This window comes from Corythoichthys intestinalis, chromosome 11 (genome assembly GCF_030265065.1).
Source record: "Corythoichthys intestinalis isolate RoL2023-P3 chromosome 11, ASM3026506v1, whole genome shotgun sequence".
Lineage (NCBI taxonomy): Eukaryota > Metazoa > Chordata > Actinopteri > Syngnathiformes > Syngnathidae > Corythoichthys > Corythoichthys intestinalis.
In genome coordinates, this window is record NC_080405.1 from 33410026 (window position 1) to 33430425 (window position 20400).

Consider the following 20400-nt stretch of genomic DNA (forward strand, 5'->3'; position numbering starts at 1 on the left):
TAATAAATTGACGGGACACGGAGCGCGGGGCCGATTAATAGAGGGCCTGTCTCCATCAAAGCTGACCGAGTGGAATCACAGACAAAGAGCTTTTTACGTTGAAAATTGTTGTGAATAAATGCTTAAATCCTTGAATTCTTTATGGATATAGACGTAAAACACCCTCGATTTTTGGTTAAAAGCAAAAAAACTGGCAGTTAGCACGTATTATTTTACGTAAATATGTTGAATGTGCTGCTAGTCTTTAAGCCACTGTGGCGCCGCCTTATCATCACGAAGAGCGTTTTACGTTGAAAATTCTTTTGAATAAATGCTTAAATCCCTGAATTCTATATAGATATGAACAGTCTTGATTCTTGGTTAAAAGCAAAAAAAACAACAACAAAAATGGGCAGTGAGCCTTTATTTTACATAAATATTGCGAATTATGACACCAATGCCGTAGCGGTTAATTTCTCCCATTGATTTTTTTCACAACGTTTCAAAATGCATGCATGGTACGAAAAATATAATAATTACCTTGACTCCTCGAACAAATCCCTCCTGACACAATTGTTCCTGTTTGTATACGGTACAGCTTTCATACTTTTTAAACCTAAATCAGGCATTGGATCGCTGCATGTGTTTGAGAATAACTGCGACTGACTGAAGCGGTTTGCAGCTGAGTGTGAAGCGGTTGGGATGAAGATTAGCACCTCCAAATCCGAGACCATGGTCCTCAGCCGGAAAAGGGTGGCATGCCCTCTCCGGGTCGGGGATGAGATCCTGCCCCAAGTGGAGGAGTTCAAGTATCTTGGGGTCTTGTTCACGAGTGAGGGTAGGAGGGAGCGGGAGATTGATAGGCGGATCGGAGCAGCGTCTGCAGTGATGCGGACTCTGCACCGGTCCGTTGTGGTGAAGAAGGAGCTGAGCCAAAAGGCGAAGCTCTCGATTTACCGGTCGATCTACATTGCTACCCTCACCTATGGTCACGAGCTGTGGGTCGTGACCGAAAGAACAAGATCACGGATACAAGCGGCCGAAATGAGTTTCCTCCACAGGGTGTCCGGGCTCTCCCTTAGAGATCAGGTGAGAAGCTCGGTCATCCGGGAGGGGCTTGGTGTCGAGCCGCTACTCCTCCGCGTTGAGAGGAGCCAGTTGAGGTGGCTCGGGCATCTGGTTCGGATGCCTCCTGGACGCCTCCCTGGAGAGGTGTTCCGGGCATGTCCCACCGGCGGGAGGCCCCGGGGTCGACCCAGGACACGCTCGAGAGACTATGTCGCTCGGCTGGCCTGGGAACGCCTTGGAATCCCGCCGGAGGGGCTGGCTGAAGTGGCTGGGGAGAAGGAAGTCTGGGCTTCCCTGCTGAAGCTGCTGCCCCCGCGACCCGACCCCGGAATAAGCGGAAGATAATGGATGGATGGATGGATGGATGACTGAAGCGGAGTGTGAGACGGCCCCCTACTTGAAGGCGTGGCGCAGTGTCTGGGGAATGTGTCCCGTCAATATCATTATGAAGTCTATTGCTAAATATACTTATAAAATAAATTACAAATGCATTAAAATGACGAATTCATTAAAAAACGTTAGCTCAAACAAAAACTTAGCTTATGTTAGTCTTAACTGGGAGCAGCTGGATTCAGCCATGTGAAATGAGTTAAGTCATATTTACTGTTGCCACTAGAGGGCAGTGTGTCCACCCAAATCAATAAAACTAAATGCAAAGACTTTTAAAACAAACCATTACAACGCCACTTTAATTATACGAATACAAGCAGCAAAATTTAATTTGGGTCTTTTTTCTATATATACAGACAATTTTCATTCATTTGTTCAAAGACAGAAAAAAAAACATTGTTGCATTAATACCTTCATCTAAATTATAGTATCTTAGGACTGTGCTGGTGGTCAGGTTTTCTGGTCAAACAGAGCTGAAGTATAAATTACAAAGAATAAAACTGCATGCTGTGCTTTTTGAATTGAGGTCAACATTACAATGCTTTCATGTATGACTTTTCAATATCAGCGCAGAAGCCTGCAGACATTACCTGCGCTTACCTAACATAATTCTCTTTTTATTAAGCAGGATGAGGGCTAATCTGTGCATTTGTCCTTCCATATCTTTACCTCAGTTCACTGCAGAGACGTGATTTCCTGTCTGTATATGGGTCAGTCAGCCTTGGAGTTTTTGAGTATCTCCTCCCTGAGTTATCACTTTATTCAGGTTCAGGGGCTTTGTATGTCCTAATGACGATAGAAGCTGCTACAAATTGCCTGAGGCTTTTTGCTCCTTTCAGGGTCAGTTTTAAATCAACCAGCATAACTTGAAAGCTGTATAAGACATGGGAAATTTCAAATAATGTAATATAATCAAAAGTCTTTTGGAGCATGAACAAACGTCATTTGATGATTTGAACAGTATGACTACTTTGCACTTTTGTAACCCTAACCCTAACCCTTCAAAGAAAATCCAAACACTAATATAAAGACAAACAACAAAGCATTAACTGTAACTTTTTTGCTAGTGAAATCAAAATTGGTTGATCATATGTAGGTCATGTTTGTCCAGGATTACCTCCTAAGCATTCAATAACTGCCCCACAGGAGTTTTATGACATTACAACCCTAGGATAATTAAATATTTGTTTTAGGCTCTCACTCTACACTGTCGAGATAAATATACTGGTAAAGCCTTCTTTGACCTTTATATACGACTCAATAATTTCTGAATTTGTAGGTGATGCAACAAACATCAGTCATAAAATATATGTTCCAATAACAAGACCAGACTTTAAATTAGCGGAAGTTGATAACATAACTACTCATCACATGAAAGGTGAAGCATTTGAGTCATGTTATGTCATTTGAGCACAATTTAGAATTTTTTCATGGATGCAGAGCAGCATATTGTGAGCATGCCACGCGTCAGTAGGTTTTACTGTAGGCCTCCTTCTGCTAAGGTTAACGGACTGCTTTTTTTTCTGTCTCCTTGCTGTCCTAAAACAGGTGGCTAACAAGTCGTCCTTTAAACAACGACGTACGTAAAAAATGTTTGTTCAATTTGCTGCTAACTAATTAACTCATCGACTGCCACTGACGGTGACAGATGTCCAGAGGTGGGTAGTAACGCGTTACATTTACTTGAGTAATGTTTTGAGAAAAATGTACTACTAAGGGTAGTTTTATTAAGCCATACTTTTGACTTTTAATTTGGTAGATTTGTGAAGAAAAAACTCTCTCTTACTCCGCTACTTTGGGCTACACAAGAGTCGTTACATTTTTCCTCCTAATTCCATATACTGCATTATATTTTCTTTGCTAGCGATGCCAAGAGTAGCTCTACCAATTTCACCAATGAGACGTCGCAACAATAATCACGTGACTCCATGATACCAATCAAACGCAAGCTTGCCGTTCTATGATCACGCCAGCCTGTTCAATCACGTGGTGTTTTTAAAGCACCATAAAAAACGAAGTATTTGACATAGAGCGCTGTCCTCAACAGACTCGAAAGCGCGGATTTCAACCTCTCTCCCAGTTTTTATTTAGCACCGATTGACCTCGGAAAACCGAATATATAATCCTTTTAATTTCATAATAGTAACTATGAGGGTTGCGCATCACATTGACGCTATTGCCTTTCTATTCAAGCCATTTTCTCCCCTAGAGGGCACTCATGCTCTTTGGATGAATATTGCTTAATTTCTGTCATTTTTTTCTCTGGCATACTGCAAGCAACACGTCACTTCCGCGCATTAATATTCATGACGTTAGCTACTGTTGCTAAGGGAGGACGCGCCACCGCTTGTCCCCATTAGGAAATGAATGGAAATCGTGTTCGAAGGAGATGTTTACAGAGCTAAACCTACCAATTCTCTCCGAAAATGATGTCCATGGTGCCAAGTTCACTTACAAAGAGGTGGAAGAACATGAAAATGTTCAGTTAAAAAGGTGGCTTGAGAGTCGAGGGCTGAGAAAGACGAAAACAAAACAAGCCGACCTTAGCATAGCCTTAGCTTTTTTATTGACACCTTTTTCTTACGCGACTGACAATGACATTCTCCTGTTTCAACAAGCTATCTTTTACCACCAGCCCTGTCTTTCTTATATATTATATCCTCTGGTTGTCTTAGGTCTCTGACTGTTCTTGGGGGTAATTTATATTGTTCGTTTTATGTAGCGATCGCAAATTCTACTCAGCGACAGGCACCGACAACTTTTATTTTTTTCATTGATAACAACTCCTAATTCTATAATTTATTTACACTCCCACCTTACTTAAGTTGTTTTAAAAAAACACAAAAGGTAACAGTGGCAGTCAGATACCATTTTAATTCTTTTCAGGTTATTCGTTGTCAGACAGAAGCAGCACGGCACAACGTCACGCTAAAAATAAGTTAAAAATATCAAAATAGCTTACCTCTTTGTCCTCTAAAAGACCATGCATACCCAACAAAATGTTTACTGTATATGAAAAGTGAACGGATTCCCCAAGCTGACGTTAAAAGTCAGCGCAAGTTGATTAATTCTTCACATTTTTTTTCTCCGAGTTTTTGGTTTCAGGAAACGTATGAAGAAAACATCCTTCGTATGTCGTAATGTCTAGAGTCGTTTCTACAAGTTCCTAAAAAGCAATGTGTGATCGGCATGTTCGTTTTTGAAAGATTACCGGAGAAAAGTATCAGAATTAACAGGATTTCTATGTGAGGGTGGATCTACAATGTCCCACTTCTGCTTTACTTTCGCTTTACGATGCGACGTCACGGTCTAAAAATAGCATACGTGCGGTAAGCCATTGAATGTTTTTTTTTAAATTATTATTATTAATTCTCTGAGAAAAGAAATACCAATGTTTTAAAAAAAAAAATCAAACAAAAATGTAAGCAGTTAATCACATTGTTACTTTATTACCGTATTGGCCCGAATATAAGACAGTGTTTTTTGCATTGAAATATGATTGAAAAAGAGGGGGTCGTCTTATATTCGCGGTCTAGACATTATACCCATTCACGACGCTAGATGATTCCAGATATCATTGAAGCGATGTTCTGTTATGACAGATCTCAGCTACTCTCCCCATTCAAGACGCTAGATGGCGCCAGATTTAATTGAAGCGATGTTCTGTCATGACAGATCTCAGCTAATAGTTTAACCAGTTTGCATTATTTTATTGCAATGTTTTTCCTTATTCAGATTTGTTTCAAGACTACAGTTACAGTTAGACTTCACTTTGATAGTTAATGCAGTTATTACAATTTTGTTGTTTTATCACAACAGATTGGTTTATTTACATTTAAAAAACCAGAAGCCATTCATTTACGAATGTGATTGTACTTTAGTTTACAGATTTAAATGCTCAGATATTAAGATTTTAATGAGGCTAAATAACATGCTTTTTCTCTCAAATATATTGATATAATCATTTGTTTCAGATGTACTGTTAATTATTTTCTGTATAAAAATTAATTTGGTGTTCAAAAAGTCTTTTTTTCAAACTTGAGTCTTGAAAAAGAGGGGGTCGTCTTATAATCAGGGCTGTCTTATATTCGGTACTTGAGTGTTCTTTTCACCAAATACTTTTTTACTTGTATTTGAGTACATTTTTTGGACGACTACTTTTGCTTGAGTAATATTATTTTGAAGTAACGCTACTCTTACTTGAGGAAAATATTTGGCTACTCTACCTACCTCTGTAGATGTCCAATCCATTTTGACTGGGAGGGGTTGGCAAAGTATTCTATCTCGCAGAAGGCTTTAGGACCCAGCAGTGCAACGCAACTAAGAGGGGTTCCCTGGCACATAATAATGGCTGTGTTTGTGTTAACATTCTCCGGTCGTGTTTACCTGAATCGAACCTTACCTTTGGCTTTTGTTTGTACCTCCCCTATCGTCAGTATTGATTTGTAACTGTGCTTGTGGCTTGCTCCATACCAGCCAATGGAGTACATCCGACTTCCAAAGGTAATAGCAAATCTGAATTGAGTCATCATTTTTGCAGCGCGCCCTCACTCTCATTCATCCCTGTGACGACCTTACACGTTCTGCAAGGTTTATATGCTGCGAAAAATGACAAACATTCCGTGTCGATTTAAAGTGTGCTAAGCAGCGAGAGACACGTCGACAGATAGTTGGGGGGCGTTTCAGTCAATGCTTTATCAGTGAATGTTGCTATGTCAGAGGCAGGCTATGGTCAGAAGTGCTTCACAATGACGTCATTCTTGGGGAATAATGATGGTTTTGATTTTTCTGCTTCTGCCTCCACCAGGTGGAGAAGGTCCGGCTGTTGGATAAAGTATTCACAAAAAGGAGCAGGATGGGCACCCTTTATTTGACGGCCACCCACACCATCTTTGTTGAGAGTGAAGGTGGAATGCGCAATGAAACATGGGTAAGAGGGAGCTGGATGCAAAAACGAGACCGTTTTGCAATTACGAAAGTATTTCACAATTTTAATGAATTGATGTTTTTATTTTCACTTCACATTTTGAACCATAAACCTCTTGTGTGCACTTTTTGCCTTTTTAGGTGCTCCACAGTTTGGTTTTCAGTGTGGAGAAACAAGTGACAACACCATTGGGGTGTCCTCTGGTAATACACTGCAAAAACTTCCAGGTTCTTCATTTTGTCATCCCTCAAGAGCGGGACTGCCATGATGTTTATGTGTCCCTGCAGAGGCTCTCCCAGCCAGGTGAATTGCTATCTTCTAGCCTTGCAGGCATAAGCGGAGTTTAAGGGGGGGGGGGTCCACCCCGGGGGGGGTCCACCCCCCCGGTGGCCGAAAAGTGTCATTGCATATAATTGACTTTCCTATATACAGTATATAAATACATAAAAAGTGTAAAGCAATAAGACAAACAACAAAAATGAATGAAATGAACAAAAAAAAAGATATTTTTATAATGGGTGGAAATGATTTTTCCAACAGATCATATGACGAGCACCTTAGACGATCATTTGCTTTGCATATTATTAAAAAAAAATATATATATATATATATATATACATATATGAATGAATGAATATATATATGTGTGTGTGTGTATAGGGAAGGGCATTTTAATTTTCAAATGATTTTTTTCTTTGTTTGAAATTGTTTTATTTTTTTTTTAACTTTTGGGGGGATTGAATGATTTAGACACAAATGTCACACAAAAAGGATGACTAAAATCAAAGAAAACTTTTTTAAATGAAAAATTAAGTGTTGAAATGCAAATATTTGAGTCAAATATTTTTTCACATTCAAAAACTTTTTTTCTATGATTGAATTCTTTTTTTTTTTTTTGATTGAAGTGATTTTTCTTATAATTTTTTGTTTGTTTGTTTGAAGCAACTTATTTTTTGATTGAATAACAAAGACACAAACATCATAGCCAAAGTGTGGCCCAAACGCAAAACAACATTACTACAATCAAAAAAGTTGCTTCAACCCAAAATAATTGACCTAAAAAAAATAAAATAAAAAAAACAAAGAAAAATAGCTTTTAAATGCATTTTTTGAGTTTTAAATTTATTTTTGCATTCAAACACATTTCACTCTTCCGCATCACACACGGTGTGTTCAGCATGCAAAACACAACCGCCACATTGGAACCTGATTATGTGCATTAAATGCAACAACATTTGGCCATGGTTAATCGTCTGTCCTCTTGCCATTGTTGATTTTGAATAGCGTGCGTGCCTCACTTCTGCTTCCAAGGATGCACTGCGCGTAGCATCACAGCCCGACGCTGCACGTAAAGTATCATAAGCCCACCCTGGTCCGCTTGTTTCCACAAGTGAAGCAGGGTGCGCTTAAAGCAGACGGACACACGATTGTTTAGGGGACCAGAGTTCGTTTGTTTGGTCAGAACTAGAGTTCGGTTGCACGTTCATATTTACAAAACTAAGCGGACTAATCTGGTCCGTTTAAAACAGACCAAACAGTGCAGTGCCAGTCTGAATGTGCCCTGATTTAATACACATTTATTTTGCATTGATCATTAAGCCTATCAATTAATTATGTTCATATTGGTGAGAAATGTAGCCCTGACCCTCGTTCACCCAATCTGTTTGGTCTTTTTAATGTCCCGTTCCCAGCAACAAGTGTACATGCTGGTTATGCTGTTATATCGTCCCTTCCAATGCTGAGGCCAAACCTACGGCCTTGCTTTCACTGCCAGTGAAAAGGATTTAAAATGGGCAACTGCTAGTATGCCATTTTGGGGTTTCATGCTCTCATTTATCAGCCATCATTCAATTTCCAGCAAATCACAATCGTGCCAGATTAAAAAGCATGTTGATTTTCTAATTCTACACCTGATGTGCTATGTGTTAAACTGACACAAGTCCTCCTTTATTGTTCTTTCTAGAGAGATATGAGGAACTGTACTGCTTTTCCTATAAACCAGGCTTTGATGAAAAGGAGCGACAGCAAGAATGGGATTTCTTGGACCTCAGGTCTGAATATAGCAGAATGGGCATCCCAAACTCCCTGTGGAAACTCTCCTTGATAAACCGGCATTACAAGGTCAGGGGCACTGGGATCTGTGACCGGGCACACAACCTTCAATACTAAAGTGGACCTTGCAATAACTAAGTTTTGTTTATTTTTATAGGTGAGTGACACTTACCCTGCTGAACTTTTTGTACCTGCGTCAACAACTACGTCAGTCATTACAGGAAGCGCCAAATTCAGGAGCAGGGGAAGATTTCCTGCTCTTTCATACTACTCCAAAGAAAATCATGTAAGTTGGTGACATGTATTTTTTTCTTTGACTTTTGATTTCTGATATGATTTTATATTTCTCAACAAGTTAAGTAAACTTATAAAGCAAGCCATGTCTATACAGTAGCTAGTCTGAAGCCTTTTTTGAAAGTGAAGAAACTTTGGGAATTGTTACTTAAACGAGTATTATGTATGACCATTTATTGTTGCTGTCATTTTTTTCCCCATCCTTTGTCAAGTGCTATATCGTGAAAGCTTTGGATAAGAAAAAAGGTTTTGTTTGAAGGGTTGCATAGAATTCTGAGTACTATAAATATGTTTAAATATACTTCTTGCTCAATCAGAGGTCCCGTTTGACTCTTTGGCTAAAACATCTCAGCCCCACTTCATGTTCATCAGCTTCAATGTTCATAAATCATTCTATTAGTCCCTAACACAACAGTAGGGAGTGCTTTATGAGTTTAAGGTCAACTTCCCAGGGTTGAGGATCCAATTTGTGGAGCCCAAAACATACAGTGGTCACATTTGGATCATCACTCTGAAGGGAGAACTGAATAATAATTCCTAGCCTCATCCCATGTGGCTAATAAATGGAGATATGAGAAGATGATTGCTTGTAATATGCTGTCCAGAAAAAGTGTTTTATATGTTGTGTATTTGTCCCCAAAAATGTCCATTTAAAGTAATACGAGTAATAGCTGACCAGATAACCTTTACTGGAATTGATTGATGAGAAGATCGACGTGAAGTTTCCCGTCACCTCCTCCTAGGCGGCCATCTGTCGTAGCAGTCAACCTCTGTCAGGCTTCAGCGCTCGTTGCCTAGAGGATGAGCAGATGCTGGAGGCCATACTGAGGTCCAATCCCCGCAGTGACTTCATGTATGTGGTGGATACCAGACCCAAGGTGAGCCCCATGGATGGAAAGAACGCTCTGTAATAATATAACTCATGCAGTATTGTTGTGTGTATTCAGGTGGGCTTTGTTTTCTGAACAGCATTTTTGCAGCTGGTTGTTGTCAGAGATAAAACACTTGAGAAAATCTTGGCTTTAGCCTAGGAACGCCATGCTATTACATAACAATAATTGGTATAAGACATAAAAAAATAAAACAACAACAAAGTACTATTCTAACAACCAGCCAAATGTCTTTCCAGTTAAATGCGATGGCAAATAGAGCAGCGGGAAAAGGCTACGAAAATGAGGACAACTACTCTGACATTAAATTCCGGTTCGTTGCGATTGAGAACATTCATGTGATGAGGAGCAGCCAACAAAAAATGCTGGAAGGTACAATCATCACTTATTCTCACAGAGCATTTATTGCGCAAATGTTTGAATAGCAATGCATCCATCACTGTCTTAAATGCTTTCATCACTTCAGTGTTTATGGAAAAATGTATATTATTTCATTTTGAACTCTGTCATTATTTTCACATGGCTACAGCACAGCACTCCAATCAAGGCTCATTTGGGCCCACAGGAACATTTCTGGGTATTGTGCCTGGGTGATCCCCGGAAGACTTTGAATCCATCTGGGTTTTATTTCTGAGCTATTTTGGTTTCCTGGAGTGCACAATCTGCGACCTATCCCCATAGTAAAACAGAGGGCGTGAGAATGATGTGATTCTTAGGCTGAAAAGTTGTGTGGCTGTCCACTTATTATAACTCTTTGCCTCCTGGCAGTTCAGTAAAACGTTGAGACAAAGCCTTCTTCCCTCCTGAGATTACTAGTGGGTCCAATTGCAGATTTAAGTCGAATTTTAAAGACCCCCGCCTTGCTGCACCAGATAAAATGTTCCATTTAGATGGTAGCCTCTCTCTAGTACAGTAAATTATCAAGGTAAATATGAACCTTTTCACTTGTTTGCTTACTTTCACTGAACCAACAACATACAAATCTGCACATCTTAACATTGCAAGTGAAAATGATCATCTAAAGTTGTCTCAATTACTTGAATTCATCGATCAAGAGTCAAAGAAACATCACTTGACCTTATAGGCAATGTGTATTGAACAAATACAAATAGATGTGTTGTTTAATAAAGTCGAGTATTCTGTGTGTTTCCTGCCACTGAGACAGCTGTATTGTGAATGCAGTGTGTGAGCTGCGTTCCCCTTCTATGTCTGACTTCCTGGATGGCCTGGAGAGCTCAGGCTGGCTGAAACACATCAAAGCTGTTTTGGATGCTGGCGTCTTCATTGCCAAGGTCAGTCTGGAGATTAATCCGTGCTGTGTTCAAAACTACTATTTAAAATATTAATTTGCGAGTGATGCACTTACATTCTGGGTATATAGAAAATACAATTTGCCAAGTAATGCACAAAAAGTTTGTGCAGTCAAACATTAACTGTGCTGGCCAAAAGTATTGGCACCGCTGGAATTCTGTCAAATAATGCTCAATTTCTCCCAGAGTATGATTGCAATTACAGATGCTTTGGTAGCAAGAGCTTCATTCATTTTGCTTGCAATGAAAAAACACAAAAGGGAATGAGAAAAAAATAAAATCATTATCATTTTACGCAAAACTCCAAAAGTGGGCGGGACAAAAGTATTGGCACCCTCAGTCTAATACTTGGTAGCACAACCTTTAGAGAAAATAACTGCGAACAACCGCTTCTGGTATCCATCATTGAGTTTCTTAAGATGCTCTGCTGGAAATTTAGACCAGTCTTCTTTGGCCAATTGCTCCAGGTCTCTGAGATTTGAAGGGTCCCTTCTCCAAACTGCCATTTTCAGATGTCTCCACAGGTGTTCTATGGGATTCAGGTCTGGACTCATTGCTGTCCACTTTAGAAGTCTCCAGTGCTTTCTCCCAAACCATTTTCTAGTGCTTTTTGGAGTGTGTTTTGGGTCATTGTCCTGCTGGAAGACCCATGACCTCTGAGGGAGACCCAGCTTTCTCACACTGGGCCCTACATTATGCTGCAAAATTTGTTGGTAGTCTTTAGACTTCATAATGCCATGCACACGGTCAAGCAGTCCAGTGCCAGAAGCAGCAAAGCAACCCAAAAACATCTGGGAACCTCCGCCATTTTTGACTGTGGGGACTGTGTTCTTTTATTTAAAGGCCTCGTTATTTTCCTGTAAACTCTATGTTGATGCCTTTTCCCAAATAGCTCTTCTTTTGTCTCATCTGCTTGGTGATCCTTGCCCACACTCCCCTCTGCTGGCTTTTATTGTTATGACACTTCCTGTTTTTGATGTATGGAATCACTCTAATCTTGGCTCACCCGGGAGCGCACCTGCAGCTCGTCAAAAATCAACACTGCTCATAAGGATCGGCCTTGGCAGCAAGCAGGTGCCAGATGATTCTGCCAGTCACCATTGGTACATCGGCCCACTAAGCCTGTAGTTTGTAACTCTTGTCTTCGAACTCTTAACTAATTCTGTTTTTTGCCATCAGGACATCCACCCATCAAAGTCCTCGCAGCCACAGCCATTGACCATTCAACCCACCAGCCGCTCAACACCTTGCCCTTGTACAATAAATATCACTTCACTCTGTTTCCGGCTCGCATTTTGGTCCACATCAACTTTGCCTACCTTGCCTTAACAATCTGACAAGAGAATATTCTTCAAAAACCTTTTTGGCTTTCTTGGGTAAGTTTTGGCAAACTCCAGCCTGGCTTTTTTATGCCTCTGGGTCAGAAGTGGGGTCTTCCTGGGTATCCTACCATAGAGTCCCTTTTCATTCAGACGCCGACGGATAGTACGGGTTGACACTGTACCCTCAGACTGCAGCAAAGCTTGAACTTGTCTGGATGTTAGTCGAGGTTCTTTATCCACCATTCCCACAATCTTTCATTGAAATCTATAGTCATTTTTTCTTTTCAGTCCACATCTAGGGAGGTTAGTCACAGTGCCATGGGCTTTACACTTATTGATGATACTGCGCAAGGTAGACACAGGAACATTCAGGTCTTTGGAGATGGACTTGTAGACTTGAGATTGCCCATGCATCCTCACAATTTTGCTTCTCAAGCCCTCAGACAGTTCTTGGTCTTTCTTTTCTCCATGCTCAATGTGGTACACACAAGGACACAGGACAGAGGTTGAGTCAAGTTTAATCCATTTTAACTGGCTTCACGCGTGATTAAGTTATTGCCGCCACCTGTTACGTGCCACAGGTAAGTAACAGGTGCTGTTAATAAAACACAAATTACACACGCATGAGTTTTCAAAGGGTGCCAATACTTTTGTCCGCCCAATTTTTTGAGTTTTGTATAAAATGTTAATGATTTAATTTTTTCCCATTCTCTTTTTTTGTTTTGTTTTTCATTTCAAGCAAAATGAATGAAGATATTACTAACAAGGCGTTTGTAAATGCAATCATTTTCTGGGAGAAATTGAGCATTATCTGACAGAATTGCAGGGGTGCCAATACTTTTGGCCAGCACTTCAATCCCAATAAAATATATAAAACAAATGAATTTTGATATTTTTTAAATATATGATTAACGTAATGACAATGTCATTTTAAAAAGGTTCTTTTAATCTACCGTAATTTCCCGAATATAACGCGCACTTTTTTTCCCCAAAATCAACTTGTAAACTCATGGTGCGCATTATAAACGGGTACATGGATGGAGACAGAAATATATATGTATTCTATATATATATATATATATATATATATATATATATATATAAATATAAACCGATTTTTTTTCATTGACACGGCCACGTTGTGTTGAAGAAAGGTATGCGGCGACCCGTTGCCGACCATTACGGTACGTGACGTCACCATTTTTTTTCGGTAATACTTCACTCTAATCGGCCGAATGATTTCGTCTGTGTTAAATTCTGCTTTTTTTCACTCTTCATAAAGCACAGAATTTAGTTTCTTGAACTCATTTGAGTCGACGTTTATTGCAGCTGCGCAATTCGGACCATAACAAATGTAAGGACACACACTTCCTGTGTCCGTCAACTATATCGGTCCCTCGGGAAACTCAAACCCAAATAACAATAGATTCCTTTTGTTACTGTCGCGTTGACAGCGATGACCTCTCACGGATTTCCGACTTACGTTCTCACTTTCATTTTACCGTATCAATCCATGGAAGAAACATTTATTCATCATGAGGAAACGAGCAAGTTATACAGCAGCCTTTAAAAGAAAAGTCACATCTGTTTTGTTTTCTCCTAGATTCTGGTAAGTTGGAGAAGTTGTCAAATCATATTATTAGCGTAAATATTGTCAGTTTACGGTAATGTTTTGAACTACCAATGTGCTATGCTTGTGCTGTGTTTCACCAGTCAGTAAAATGACATCTCTGTATCTGTACACTAGCTCTGTTTTCTTGTATTCTTCTATTTATTGGTGCTAAAATTAGGGTGCGCGTTATAAACGGGTACAATAATTTCCCCCAGATTTTACAAGTAAATGTGGGGTGCGCATTATACAAGGGTGCGCCTTATATTCGGGAAATTACGGTATATCATGTATTCATGCAGCCTTCACATGCTCTGGAAAAGATTATCCTTACTACTTGCTAGCTGATGATTACGAGAACTTCTCGTTCATGTGCTTTTGTTGTCATAGCAAAAAAACTGTTTTGGTTTGTTGCGTGAGCAAAACTATTGATTCAACTACTACAACAAGAAGAGAATGCATCAAAATGCAAACGGTAGGTTTTTGTTTGTAACTGAATATTTTAGCAAACACTTTGATAAAAATACGTTTTATGAATGTGTATACTACATTATTATGCTGGCGTATAAAAAAACGTGCAAATTGACGCTATATCGTATTTTAAAATAAATAAATAAAAACTTAGTTTCTTACCATTCACAGCTTCTTGTTCGCTCTCTGCCATTTTTGAAAAGTAAAAGGTCATCCCATCTCGGAAACTTTAGTATGACAATTAAATCTCAGTTCTCCAGTAGCAAATACAACTTCAGGGGCAGTTCAAATGCAATTGTCGACTCAACACGTGTTACGTATTTAACCTAAAGATGGCACCACATGTATCATTATTGCATAATTACACCAAGTAATACTTTTCTCCTGTTTTTAAAGTAGATCACCATTAAAAAAAATCTGATACTGATACTTTTTTCGGTTGACCTGCAATTACAATCAATTATCTGATCACTAGTTAATATTATTTAACATATGTGTGTTACATTTTTTAAATGACGCAAAAATTACAATTATGTCAAAGTGATTCATTGTAATCTTAAAATGACTCATTTGGGGAAATACTATGGTGTATTCCCCTATCTGCCTGAGGTTATAAAATAGTCAATACAAACATTTCCCATTTTCAATAAATTGTTTTGTTGGATTCTGTTCTATTATTTTCCTTTTTTGCCCGTCAGGCAAAGACATATGGCAAGTGCTTTGTAGTAATGAATTTCAGGTGTAACAGAACATCCTCTGTGTGTATGCATGCAGGCTATTGCAGTAGAGGGCGTCAGCGTCCTGGTTCACTGTTCAGATGGTTGGGACCGTACTGCTCAGGTTTGCTCTGTGGCCAGCGTGCTGTTGGATCCATACTACCGGACAATCAAAGGACTAATGGTACAGATTCACTCTGCAATTCAGAGATATCGTAACTATTGTTGGTACATTGAAGTAGTATGGTAATGTTTATCTTGCTTGCTGTACTTCATTCGGTTTAAAATGCTTGGAATAATGTACAGTATCACCATGTACACCAAACGATCCAAGCTAAAGGCAGCCTAGTAGCCATTTCTTTCCCAGGAATTGAAAAGGGAAGTGTTTCGAATGTGTGAAACAGTATTTCAGGTCATTCATCCAAGGTGTTCGTTAGGGTTTAGGTCAGTGCCCCAAGAAAAAACATCTTCTCTGGGAAGCAAGCATTTCTTTTTCCTGAAATGCATGGTAAAATGGCATTAAGAAGAAACTAAAAGGATAATATAGTTGAGGCGTTCTTCAAATCCTGCATACAGAAAAATCGAAGAATCCTATCGCAAGTTAAACATTTTTTTAAATGATTTAAAGCGCTAAAGCCACCCCAAAAAGTTTTGGAAACATTTTTTAAAGCAACACTATATAACTTTTCAGTTTTGGTCGATTTTAGCGACGCCGGTGGACAAAAGCGGTACTGTTTTGCCAAAGGAAGACTTCCCATGAGAACCAGCGCACAGCTGCACCGTGTCGTAAAATCATCAATCAATCAAAAATCAATCTCCCGGTCGCCTGCAGATGGATTAAACGACATTGCTGTTTCCAACGGTTGTGTGAAGGATGAATAGTAATAAAGTAATGAATCCAGTTGTGGCTAAACAATAGCATATGACTGTTAGCAACCGTGTGGCTCAAGAACTTGTCCGTGTTGACGTGTTTTGATGGGGGGAGGGAGGGCCTTGGGCAGGGCATCACGCCAGTGAGTGAAAGCCAGGCTGTTGTTTATTCTTGAGTATCCTGGTAGCCTCCCTTTTTTTCCCCTCCTCAGACAAATTTTTTGTCTCATTTGTTGCTCTGCCATCTTTGCAGAATTGGAGCGAAAGCGTTTGCACTGACCTCCATCTTTATAATGAAAGTGACGTATGCTGTAAAGCAGTCAGCACATTTGTAGTTTTTTTGGGTGGCAGGGTTCCTGCTACCCTCCTCAAAGTTAATTAGAGCTGATGAAAATGATACAGATCCCCACAAGATATAGAAGAGCTTTCATTCAAATAGTTGTCACTCATCACACATCATCACAAATGTTATGAAAATATTTTATAAAGTTTGAAAAGTTACCCCGTGTTGCTTTAGTGTTTTGTTCATAATAATATTTGTCAAAAGGCTGGTTTCCCTTAAATGTGAAAGTGTGAAGCGTTCTCAACTAACAGTGTTCTCTTTGGTAATTTTTTTGCAACATACAGTAAGTGACATTTCTTTTTTCATCTAGGTTCTCATCAAGAAAGACTGGGTGTCATTCGGCCATAAGTTTTCTCACAGGTTTGATTTAAGTTACTAGTTTCATATCATAAATGTTGTGTAAAGCTCCCCACTTCCTATCCAGATGCAACCACCTAGATGGAGACCCCAAAGAAGAGTCCCCTGTAATCGATCAGTTCTTGGAGTGTGTTTGGCAATTGATGGAGCAGTTTCCCTGCGCGTTTGAATACAATGAGCGGTTTCTGATTACGATTCACAGCCACATTTACTCCTGCCAGTATGGCAATTTTATAGGCAACAGCCAGCGGGAAAGGTCAGAACTCAGGTAAGAGCTTTGCTTTTTAAACTGTACGGATGTAATCACTTGTTTTTTACTCATTTTCATCTTCTGGATCCAATTTAACTGAATTTCACGTCATATAGACTGCACGACAGGACCCATTCTCTGTGGTATTATCTATGGTCAAACCGGGCAGATTACAGTAACCCCTTGTACAGACCAAACCATAGCCAGACACAAGGACTCCTTCGGCCATCTACCGCCCCCTGTTGGTTCAAGTATGTCACGAAATACAGCAAACACATTTTTCACTTCACTCAAATACAATTAAAAATAGCTTATTGGAAACAGACATGATCTACATCCTAGAGTCAAACTGTCCTAAAACATGTTTTTTTTTTTTTTTTTTTTTTTTTTTTTTTTTTAAATAAATAAGTATATAAATAAGTAAAAAAAAAACTTTACAGGTTTTAAATAACCTGAACATTCTGAAGTTATAAATTTTGTGTACAGATTTTGGGGGGGATTGTATAACCGGTTTGACCGTGGGATGCATCCTCGTCAGTCTGTAGAGGATTATCTTCGCGCCATTCAAGAGGAAACGGAACAGTTGGAGGGGCTGCTTGCCTCTCATAAACAGGTAAAAATGTGAACATTTTATTTGTATAGACATTTCAATGCTAAAGATCTGCTTATCTCTCAAAATCAATAGAAAATTTCTAAACTGGAGGAGAAGAAGGTGTGGAACGGTACCTCAAAAGCCACCTTTGATAAGAGCCCCACAGCTTGGGTTCTTGGTAATGATCTTGGCCTGGCGAACACCCCTCAAGACTACACATCAGGTTTCCTTACCAGCAGCCCTTGTCAGCTAAAGCCACCATGCAGCAGCCTGACCTTCTCCCCCCAAGAATTCAACAAAACAAATGACTTTAGTTACTCCAACGGCAGTGATCGAGAGTCTGGGATCGCAGACCTCAGCTCTCGTTCACCTTTTAGTGAGGAGAGCACCAGAGATCAAGACTCTGACGATACTGCCTAAAGAAATTTGTTATTGTAGCAAATAGCAGATGGCGCAGATCCCCACATGGCCATGACACTACCCATATATGCACTGAATAAGCGGGCTACCATCAAATTTAATTTGAAATCATTTTCTTTTGCATGTGGTGTATTGGACTTCCTGTTGCCACATAAATCTCTTTGCTGTAGTAGGCCACTTAATACCTCCAAATGATAAAGAATTTAATTGCTTCTTGTCTGTGATGTTCTGAGGTGAAATTAAAGCGATGTGCAAACAGGGTTTAAAAGAGTGAAGCACATCATGTGCCTCCCGGGTCATTTTGCGGGCCCATTATCCACTCCAAAAACATTATTACCCAGGAGCAATCCACTCAGCACATCTTTTTGTGTTGAAGAGGATGTGTTAGTAAATCCCCTCTTTGATAATGGTCTTCCGTATATGAATGCATCGATATTTTTGCAGCACTATAAACCCATCATAACACATGACGTAAAAAGCTATTGCGGATTTTTGTTTCCCCCAATGATTTGTGGTTACTTCAGTAAGTGTGCTCGACTGAAGAAATGGACTCCAATACATTGTGTTTAAATTTGGGATTTATGATCATTGTTATGACTTTTACAAGAGTGCATGCTGAAATTGCCCCAGTGTCTACATATCAGGCGTAATTACTGTACTTCACAGTCCTGTGAGTGAACAAAACAGCATGTAAAAATATTTTTGTATTTTTTTTTTATCTTTTTGAGTCTACATGTAATTCATAATACACAGTAAAAATTATTCGCGAGTTAAATTATTTTGAAATGTATTTATTCATGTGGAATGAGATCCTGTGCTGTTTGTATCATTGAATTCCATAAGGTAATTCTTTGTGAAATAAAACCTGTCCCATGCAACTCCATATTGGTTACATCTGCTACATCTATATGTTTTTAATTCTATTAAAAAAATAGTAATACAATTCCATCTATCCTCGGGTTATATAGGGATATCTCTCTGGCATTAGGTAGCCCCTCTGTGCACCTTATCGTGGTGGTGGTGGTGGTGGTGGTGGGGGTGGGGGTTGCATGTCCCAATGATCCTTGGCGCTATCTTTTCTGGGTCTTTATGGTTCTGGCAGGGTCACCCATGGCAAACAGGTCCTAGGTGAGGGACTAGACAAAGTATGGCTCCAAAGACCTCTTATGATGACGAATAGTGATGCACGATAATACATTTTTCAACCGATACCGATAATTTCCTCCTCGTTCCAACCAATAACCGATAATGTCAAGCCGATAATTCTATTAAAAGATTTATGTAAAATTTTAAAGTATACACAAGAGAAAATATTACTGTGCAAAAATATAATTTATTGCTCTTTTTTTCAACATCAAATGTGAACAAGTAGTAAATTCCAACATCTAAATAAAGACAGATTGTCTGACATTGTGTAACGGTAAACTTGGCAACAATTACTTACAGAGTAAATACCTAAGTTGCACAAAAATGCCTTTAAAAGTAAGCCATTCCTAACATATAACATTACTACGCTGCAAAAACGCACCTCCGTAAAACTAGTTAAATTACCTTGTTTTCAGTGTGCGCACAATTGGAGGCTAACGCAAGTATATAATAATCGGATTGCATTATCGGTTGAATTTATTTTTATCTGGATTATCTGTGTGACTTCATAATTCCCATTATCGGCCGATAATTATCGGTGACCGACCGATATTATCGTGCATCTTTAATGACGTATATACTGTAAATTGAGTCAGTTTTCCCTTGCCCAGACACGGGTTACCGGGGGCCCCCTCTGGAACCAGGCCTGGAGGAGGCGCTTGAAGGCAAGTATCTGGTGGCCAAACCTGTATCCATGGGGCCCGGCCCGGCCTGGCACAGCCCGTGGGCTCATCAACTGTGAAAAGGTATGTCACCTATCTGGTGAAGAAAGAGCTCGAGTGTGTGATGCAGAGAAGTTCCGACTAGACATAGTCAAAAGCAGTGCACCTTTAACAATGTGTATAGTGAAGATTGGGTGCTGCTGACCTCGACTCGGGACCTCGTGAGTCCGTGGGGAGAATAATACGAAGACCTCCTCAATCCCCCTGACATGTCTTCCTTTGAGGAAGCAGTCTGGGGACGCCAAAGCGGACTCTCCTATCTCTGGGGTCGAACTCACTGAGGTGGTTGGAAGGGTCCTTGGTGGCAAGGCCCTGGGGGTGGATGAGATCCGCCCGGAGCTTGTAAAAGCTCTGGATGCTATGGGGCTCGCTACAGCATCACGTGGACATCGAGAACAGTGCCTCTGGATTGGAAGACCGGGGTGGTGGTCCCCCTTTTTAAGAAGGGGGACCGGATGGTGTGTTCCAACTACAGAGGGATCACACTCCTCAGCCTCCCTGGTAAAGTCAATTCAGGGGTACTTTCGACCGTGTCCCTTGGGGAGTCCTGTGGGGGGTGCTACTGGAGTACGAGGTACCAAGCCTCCTGTTCGGTCCCTATACGACCGGTGTTTGGGCTTTCTCTTAGAAATAGGGTGAGAAGTTCAGTCATCCTCTGCGTTGAGAGGAGCC

The 20400-nt window shown here is 39.9% G+C and overlaps 1 protein-coding gene across 1 annotated transcript; it reads left to right on the forward strand.

Annotated features, from left to right (window-relative positions):
- Positions 1-5776: 5776 nt before the first annotated feature.
- mtmr7a (myotubularin related protein 7a) lies at positions 5777-18754 on the forward strand. Its single transcript, XM_057851168.1, has 14 exons — positions 5777-5940; positions 6245-6367; positions 6505-6667; positions 8328-8485; positions 8574-8702; positions 9454-9588; positions 9840-9972; positions 10783-10892; positions 15087-15212; positions 16552-16601; positions 16666-16866; positions 16965-17099; positions 17335-17461; positions 17534-18754. Exons 1-14 carry the CDS (start codon positions 5917-5919, stop codon positions 17858-17860), a joined length of 1941 nt encoding a protein of 646 aa, XP_057707151.1. The 5' UTR covers positions 5777-5916; the 3' UTR covers positions 17861-18754.
- Positions 18755-20400: the final 1646 nt, after the last annotated feature.